Consider the following 8,710-nt stretch of genomic DNA (forward strand, 5'->3'; position numbering starts at 1 on the left):
GTGCCACTGGGGCTGTCACAGGACGCTGTGCAGGACACGTCTGTGGGCAGAGGGAATGTGGTGTGTGAGGCTGCTGATACAGGAGAGGTTTGGGGTTTTGCAGAGATGGCTGTGAGCCAGAAAGGGTCTCCAGCAGCTCAGGCTTGGCAGGGGAGGATGGGCCCTTCAGCCTGGCCCTAGGTGCTCCCTAGAGAAGGGTAAAGGGAGGAATGTTATCCCTCTTCCACGTTATTGCAAAGTCAGGGAGGCCAAACTGCCCTGATGGACAGGGAGGGCAGGACAAAGATGCAGAGGCTCACAGGAATTTGGGCCAGTGCAGAGCAGGGGCACTTGTGCCATCCTAAAGTCTCCCCACACAGCACTGTTGTACCCATCCATGGATTAATCATCCTCAGAGGGATGTCTCAGCTCTGGATGATGCTGGATTACACCTGGTGAGGAGAGGACTCACAGACAGGCACATTTCCCCATGCTGCCTGTCTCAGAGTGGCAAACTGGGGCAAGACCATCTCCCAGAGCCCCTTCCCTGCCATCCTGCAGGGAGCATTTGGTCCTTGGGGCAGCTGTGAGGAAAAGTCCAGGGAGCCTGAACCAGGACAGGACAGGGCAGGGCAATCCCTGCCCCACCAACCACCAGCAGGAGAAAAAGCCTCTCTCTGGGGCTGCTGAACATTCCAGCACCTGTGTGCACCCAGCTGGACAAGTATCATCCAAACGTCCCACCTGCCAAACCTGAGCCCTGACCTGCACACTGAGTGCTCCCACTGGCCTCAGCTTTGGGCATTCTGATTCCTTCCTGCTTGCCTGGGGTTGGGAGTGAGGTTTTCACAAAGGCCCCTTTTACCCTCCCTGTTTGCTTTGGGCACTCTTTTTGCCAGTGACATTTTCTTGCTTGTTGGTGCATCTCCAACTCACTGGCCCAGAAGATTTTTCCTCCTTGTTTTGAAAGGCTGCCCTGATGTTCTGTTATCCTACTGGGTTCACCTGAAGGTAGCCCTCGTGTACACCTGGATGGGGAAAACATCAGGTGATTTACATGGGAAATTTACAGAGCACTCCTGGAGTAATGGATTGCTCCCACCAGTGGATATGTGCTGCAAAATACAGGAAAATTCCTTTCATGAAAAGCCCAAAACCGCCTCTGGAAAAGACAGAGCTGGGCACAAAGGTGCAGAGGAAAGGGGACAGGAAAGCAGACTTTGGGAAGTGGCAACTCATCCTCAGCATCCTCATCTGCTAGGAATGGGCCTTTGATCCAGCTTTGCTCTGGGAAGATGAAACAACAAGGAAGTTATGCAGGTAAGGAGAACCCTGCCCCAACCAGGATGGTTTCACACACAAGGGGTGCCAAGCAAGCCTGTCCATGTAATTTTACAGAAGAGCTTAAACCCCAGGTTTAAATTGCAGAGTTCATCCCCTTAGAAATGGAGGTGGGTTTGGTTTTTCACAATTTTTGCACTGAATTGTGCTTTCCCAAAGCCAGCCATTGCCAGGCTCTTCCAGCAGCCTCCTCACACAGGTACCATGCCAGTTCCAGGAGGAAAGACACAGACAGACCTGGAGCACTGCTACCCTGGGGGTATGCCTGTGTACCCCACCTGTCTGCAGCCTCCCTTCAGGAAGGTGTAGAGAGCAATGAGGTCACCCCTAAGCCTGGTCTTCTCCAGGCTAAACAGCCCCAGCTCCTTCAAACGCTCCTCACAGGGTTTGTGTCCCCACGGCCGAGCTGGCTGCACCCTCTGGCGGCAATCCTGAGTCCAGGCCCTGCTTTTCCCGGAAAATTCCTTCTAGTCTGCCACCCCCGAGGCTGGAGGGTGTTGTGCTGGGAGGGAGTTTTGGCACCTCTGAGGAGCAGGGCGGGGGCAGGGAGCGTGGGAGCAGCTCTGCCAGCTCACAGCACACAGCAGTGTGTGCAGCAGCTATTTTTATCCATTTTTATCCACAGGGCCAGCAGCTATATTTATCCAGAATGCCACAGGAGCTGAAAGTCTTCGGGGCAGCTTCTGTGCTGGGGAAGAACACGATCTGGATGTCCTTTAGAAAATAAATGGAACTGCCCACCTCCTGCACCCCGTACTCCCCTTCCCCCGGGCCCTTTGCCACTCCTCAGCCCTTCCCTCTTTATGTCCCACTGTCTCCACCGTGCTGATGTCCCTGCCCATGGTGGGGAGGTCAGAACCAGATGGCCTCTAAAGTCTCATCCTACCCAAACCTTTCACAGATTTTGTGATCTTCTCTCCTGCACAGCCATTTCTGGGCTCCCTTTCCTGCTCCGCTCAGAGCAGATACATGTTTTCTGTGTTTAAGTTAAACATCAGGAGGAATTTCCTTACAGAAAGGATGAATAGATATTGGAATGAACTGCCCAGAGAAGTAGTGGATTCACCATTTCTGGAGGTGTTTAAGGAAAGACTGAGTGCCTGGTCTGGTTAACATGGTGCTGGTTTGCTCATAGGTTGGATTTGATGATCTCAGAGTTATTTTCCTAATTGTTTCTGTAATTCTGTAATCTTAATTTCTCTCTCCAAAAGGTTGTTACTTCGGGTGGAGTGGGCAATTGTCCATCTCCCAGCCTTGTGAAGTCCAGAGCAGAGCCCTCAGAGTGTAAAACCCCCTGTCCCTTCTCGTGGGGGATGCAGGTGGGGGGGCTTAGGGCAGGTGAAGCGCTCTGCGCTCAGGACGCGCTGCTCGCCGGCAGGAGCCTTTCCCGCCCCGCGGCTCTCCTGCCTGCCGGGCCCTACCAGCCCCGGGTGCCGGGCTTAAGGCTCTGCAAGCCCCGGCCTCAGGGCCCCGCAATCCCCGGCCTCAGGGCTCTGCCAGTTCGGGCCTCAGGGCCCTGCCAGTCCCGGGTGCCAGCCTCAGGGCTCTGCAATCCCCGGCCTCAGGCCGCCAGTCCCGGGTGCCAGCCTCAGGGCTCTGCAATCCCCGGGTGCCGGAGTCAGGGCCCTGCAAGCACCGGGCTCAGGGCTCAGCTAGTCCCGGGCCCAGCCAGCCCCGGGCTCCGGGCCCCGCAATCCCCGGCCTCAGGGCCCTGCCAGCCCCGGGCTCAGGGCTCTGCCAGCTCTGGGTTCAGGGCACCGCAATCCCCGGGTGCCGGGATCAGGGCACCACAAGCCCTGGCCTCAGGGCACCGCAAGGCCCGGCCTCAGTTCTCTGCAAGCCGTGGGTGCTGGGCTCAGGGCTCAGCTAGCCCCGGGCCCAGCCAGCCCCGGGTGCCGGGTTCAGGGCCCTGCCAGCCCCAGGTGCCGGCCTCAGCAAGCCCCGGGTTCAGCACTCTGCCAGCTCTGGGCCCTGCCAGCCCCGGGTGCCGAGCTCAGGGCTCTCCAAGTCCCGGGTGCCGGGCTCATAGCTCTGCCAGCTCCCCGGCTCAGCGCCCAGAGCCCGGCTCCGCCCGCGGCCCCGCCCGGGGAGGCCGAGCGCGGCCCGGCCCGGCCCCCTTGCCTGCCCCGCCGGAGCCGCGCTGGCCATGGGCGCCCGCCTGTCCCTTGACGAGTCCGTGCGGGTCGTGGTGGTGGGGGGCGGCTTCGGAGGGACGGCGGCCGCCAGCCTGCTGCAGTCCTGGGCCGTCCCCTTCGTGCTGGTGGACGTGAGAGATGCTTTCCATCACAACGTGGCCGCGCTCCGGGCCGCCGTGGAGAGCGGTAAGGGCTCGGGCAGCCCCCCTGTCCCACCGGCACCTGCGCAGGGACGCGGGGAGCGGCAGGGAACGCGGGCTCGCACCGCCTCCTCCGCCCTGAGATGGTGAAAGAGCTGATGTTTTCCATCTGGAAAACAAATACTTGGCACCGGGAGGACCCACAGCCCGTCTGTGGTTCAGCTAATTGCACATCAGCTGGGAAAACTGAGTAAAAACTGCTCAGACCATCTCTCTTCCTCCCTGCCCTTCCTCTCCCCATCCCCCTTTATTTTATTTTTTATTTCAAGAGTTTAGAAGGTGACTAAGCTAAAAGCAAGAGCTGCTGGAAGGGGTGAGTCAATCACTTTCTGTCCCTGGCCCTTGAAATGAGCAGTGAGGCACTGGATGATAAAACCCTGCTCAGGCTTGTCTGGGCCCTCCCCATTAGTCCAGTCACTGGGGAATTCAGGGGTAAAGTACCACGTTCGAGGCTGGAACAAGCATCAAAACGACAGCAAAAGTTTGGTCTGAGAGACAGATTGCATGAAAAAAGCCTCTGACACTGAGCCAGAAACTGCCAGGACCACAGAAACAGTAATTGGTGAACCAGTACAGGAGATATGAGGAGCAGAGACAAAGCAATCTAGCCAAGAGTATCATCTATCTGAGGCCAAGTCCTGAAGCTCCTTGCTGGGCAGAGATAACGCAGCAGAAGCTCAGCCCACAGTCCCAGATGCTTGCCATGCTTTTTTCTGAGCAAGGACAGCACATGGGGAGAAGAGAAGAGGGGGTGGTTAGCATCCAGAGAAGGAGAGCTCTCCCATTGTCTCCTCTTCCCACAGGCTTTGCCAAGAAGACTTTCATCTCCTACTCGGTCACCTTTGGGGACAGCTTCCGACAAGGCAAGGTGGTGGCCATAGACCCCGAAAGGCAGCAAGTGGTGCTCAGTGATGGTGAGGTGGGTGTTGCAATGCCCTGGCTGCCTCATGGGATCACCTGCTAGTGCAGGCAGCCAGCCCTCAGCAGGGTGTGTTCCATCCTCCTGCACAGCTTGGCATCTTTTCCTGCACGGCCCCATCCCTTCCAGCCGAGCCAAGTGGCCTTCAGCCGTGCTGGGATGTGGGTGTGCAGTAAATGCCCAACCCCTTCTCCTGCTCGGCTGAGCATTTATTATTAGAGCTGGATTTAGAGCTCAACAATTAAACCTGGGGCTCAGATCCTTATTTAACTGCAGGAAGAGCCAAGAGCAGCAGCATCAATCACTCTTTTCAGCCAGAGCATCTCACCTCTGTTCAGGAGAGAAGTTAGTCTCTGGAACCAGCTGTGAGTGTCCACCATAAATATCAGGTTATTCCCTGTAAATCTGGGGTAATTTCTTTAAAGCTCTCAACTCACCTGAATGGTGCTCAGCTCAGACCTTGAGGAACAGTTACTTGGTGTGACCTGGCCTGTGTCTCTTCCTAAAGTCACTTCCTGACAGTGACAAGTACTTGCCTGGTTACTGGCAAGAGATGGGGATGAGGGAATGAGTGACCAACACCTAGGAGGCCAGCACTGCGTTCTAGGCTCTGTTTTTAAGAGGTCTAATATCCCATTCTACCTTCTGCCCTCCCAGGAGCTTCACTACTCCCATCTCATTCTTGCAACAGGCAGTGATGGGCCATTCCCTGGGAAGTTCAACCAAGTCATTGACATGGAAAGTGCCATCCAGACCTATGAGGACATGGTGAAAGAGGTGAGGAATCCACTCTTAGGAAATGCTGCCTGCCTTTGTTCAGCCTCCCTGTCCCAGATACCACTGTGGACATCTGGAGCCACCTGTGTCTAAGAGAAAGGGAACAGGGAGCAGCCAGGACAAGGAGCTCATCCTGGTTTCTCCAGCAGAAGGGAAACCTGAAAAGGGTAGGCAGGAAGAGAGCACAGGGCACTCCTTTGTTGTTGCCTCTTCATGGGCTAAGAGGTTTATTGCTGTTGGTCCCAGAATGTTCATGGAGTGACTGAAGGTGTCTGCTTCCTGCCCTTTGCAGTTCTCTTGTAACACAAATTTTCTCTTGAAGGTTGAGAAATCTCAGCGCATCCTGGTGGTGGGAGGTGGTGCTGCTGGAGTGGAGATGGCTGCCGAGATCAAAACGGAGTACCCGGACAAAGAGGTGGGAACATCTCCATCACAGTTAACTGCATCCTGGTTCTGCTACTGTTCCATGGTGCTGCTGCTGGAGGCACCTGAGAGGCCTCACACCTGGCTGCTGGGCCTGTAGCCATGCACCAGCCAGGACTGTGGCACTGGGTGCCCCTTCCTGCCTTGTTCTTGCAGGGATCAATTAGGGTGGAGGGAGGTGAGCTGTAGCTGCTCCCAGCTTGCACACAGTGAGTCCTGTTCTGTTCCTGTGTCCCCATTTGCTGTTTTGTCCCCAACAGGTCACCCTCATTCACTCAAAAACGGCACTGGCTGACGTGGAGCTGCTGCCCAGTGTCCGTCAGGTGGTGAAAGAGATTCTCCTCAGGAAAGGAGTCCGGCTGATGCTAGGTATGTCCTTAACAATGCCTCTGAACATCTACAGGCTGCTCTTCCTTTAGCCAAAGCATCTCCTGATGTCCTCTTTCTGACTTTTTTTTGGTTACACATGGCTCCCCTGAATTCCTGTTCCTCTGGGTTAGCTGGAAACCACAGCCTGGCAAAGGTTTGTGACCCAGGGCTCTGTGTTGCAACAGGTGAAAAGGTCAGCGACATAGAAAACCTCAGGCCAAACCAGTTCCAGAAGGACATGGTAGTGAGGACAGAGAGGGGCACTGAGGTGGTTGTTGACATGGTGGTGCTGTGCACAGGGATAAAGATTAACTCTTCTGCCTATGCTGCTGCATTTGGTAAGTGGAAAAACCCAAACCATGGGGTGGGGAGAAGCAGCAGTTCTTCAGTGTGTGGTGCCTGAGGGGTGTGAGGTGGGGAATGGACTGTGTACAACCTGCAGGGGTGATTCCACCCAAATATCACAGGGTGATACATTGCATGAGACTGCAGTGATTAACTACAGCGAGGCAAAAAGCACCTTGACACATAGAAAAGAGGGTGAAAAACCATCCCTCACTTGGTGTCAATTACATCTGCAGCATTTTGGGGTCTCAGGCCACAACAAGCAACACAGAGCTGCTTCTAAAAACCTCTGTTTGGCAAGACAGGTGACAAAATGGCAAGTAATGGTGCTTTGAAAGTTAACAAGCACCTCCAGGTGGAAGGCTACGAGAACATCTATGCCATTGGGGACTGTGCAGATCTCAAGGAGCCCAAGATGGCCTACCATGCTGGGCTCCATGCCAACATCGCGGTGACAAACATCATCAACAGCCTGACACAGAAGCCTCTCAAAACCTATGAGCCAGGTAAGGTCAGGAAGGTCAGCTGCAAGGAACAGCTGTCTCACCTCTCATGAGACTCTGAACTCACTGAATTCACTCTGAAGGAACTCAAAACTGGGGTAATATCAGCTTATAGCTCAGCTTCATATTAGTCCTTGCCAAAGACACAGTGTAGATATTAATTACCTGTGTCAGTCTGCCACACAACGTGTTCTTTCTTCACTAATGTCTTGATAAACCTACTGGTGGGAGTCTGCTACTCATGAAACTTATTTTCTTTTCTTAAAACTGCTCACTGTCCAATTAAATCTTGGGAGTAAGATGACTTGCTTTTTCTTTCTTTCTCCTTTAAACTACAACAAACACAAAGTGAACAATCTGGTCTCAAAAATCTAGCTGGGTAATAGGTAATAGGTCTTCTTCTTCATGAGCACTGATGTAAACTTAGCAGAACTATGCTGAATGCTGTTCCACATGGATGCAGGGGAGCTGGACACAACAGTTCTTTTACACCTCTACATCTCCTTTGCAGGGTCACCAACATTCCTGCTCTCTATGGGCAGGGATGATGGTGTGGGCCAGGGTCTTGATAAATCTACTGGTGGGAGTCTGCTACTCATGAAACTTATTTTCTTTTCTTAAAACTTCTCACTGTCCAATTAAATCTCAGGAGTAAGACGACTTGCCTTTTCTTTCTTTCTCCTTTAAACTACAACAAACACAAAGTGAACAATCTGGTCTCAAAAATCTAGCTGGGTAATAGGTAATAGGTCTTCTTCTTCATGAGCACTGATGTAAACTTAGCAGAACTATGCTGAATGCTGTTCCACATGGATGCAGGGGAGCTGGACAACAGTTGCTTCACTTACACCTCTCCATCTCCTTTGCAGGGTCACTGACATTCCTGCTCTCCATGGGCAGGAATGATGGTGTGGGCCAGGTGAATGTCTTGATAAATCTACTGGTGGGAGTCTGCTATTTATGAAAATTATTTTCTTAAAATTGCTCACTGTCCAAGTAAATCTCAGGAGCAAGATGACTTCCCTTTCCTTCTTTCTCCCCTTAAACTACAACAAACACAAAGTGAACAATGTGGTCTCAAAAATCTAGCTGGGTAATGGGCACTGATGTAAACTTAGCAGAACTATGCTGAATGCTGTTCCCTGTGGATGCAGGGGAGTTGTTCTACACCTCTACCTCTCCTTTGCAGGGTCCCTGACATTCCTGCTGTCCATGGGCAGGGATGATGGTGTGGGCCAGGTGAATGGTTACTACGTGGGACGGCTCCTGGTGACCATTGCCAAGAGCAGGGATCTGTTTGTGTCCAAGAGCTGGAAGAACATGGGGCAGACGATGCCCTCCTGAGAGGAACAATCCAGCAAGGAGAACAGCAGCTGGAACAGGCTGAGGGTGCACTTCTGTTGCTTGGACTGGCTGATATTGTCCTCTGCAGCACCTCCTCAGGCCTCCTGTCACTGTGACACATGAAAGGGGTGCCTGCCTTGCTGTGAAGGGGAAGGAGGCACTTCCCAAATGAGCTGCACAGAAGTTCCCATGATAAAAACCAGGGAAGAAATGTTTCTTTTACTCCCCCTGCTGAGAGAGCTCTGGGCAATAAGCTTGGCTTACCTTGATTTGTAACAATAAACACTGTGCTTTTCAGAATCTCTGTGGTTTGTTTGTTATGTAGGTTGGGTTTTTTTTCTTGGCTTTCTTTATTCTTGCTCTTCTAAGAAGGAC

At 53.3% G+C, this 8,710-nt stretch overlaps 1 protein-coding gene across 2 annotated transcripts; it reads left to right on the forward strand.

Moving 5' to 3' along the window:
* Positions 1-3,419: 3,419 nt before the first annotated feature.
* AIFM2 (apoptosis inducing factor mitochondria associated 2) lies at positions 3,420-8,635 on the forward strand. Of its 2 annotated transcripts, none has more exons than XM_064716592.1 (8): positions 3,420-3,641; positions 4,459-4,574; positions 5,232-5,351; positions 5,674-5,766; positions 6,035-6,143; positions 6,275-6,481; positions 6,794-6,994; positions 8,181-8,635. In XM_064716592.1, the coding sequence occupies exons 1-8, from the start codon at positions 3,467-3,469 to the stop codon at positions 8,333-8,335; spliced, it is 1,176 nt and encodes a 391-aa protein (XP_064572662.1). In that variant the 5' UTR covers positions 3,420-3,466; the 3' UTR covers positions 8,336-8,635. The 2 variants fall into 2 exon arrangements, with proteins under 2 accessions (XP_064572662.1, XP_064572663.1); XM_064716593.1 differs by having other exon boundaries at positions 6,329-6,481.
* Positions 8,636-8,710: the final 75 nt, after the last annotated feature.

The sequence above is a fragment of the Zonotrichia leucophrys genome, chromosome 6 (assembly GCF_028769735.1).
Source record: "Zonotrichia leucophrys gambelii isolate GWCS_2022_RI chromosome 6, RI_Zleu_2.0, whole genome shotgun sequence".
NCBI classification, from domain to species: domain Eukaryota; kingdom Metazoa; phylum Chordata; class Aves; order Passeriformes; family Passerellidae; genus Zonotrichia; species Zonotrichia leucophrys.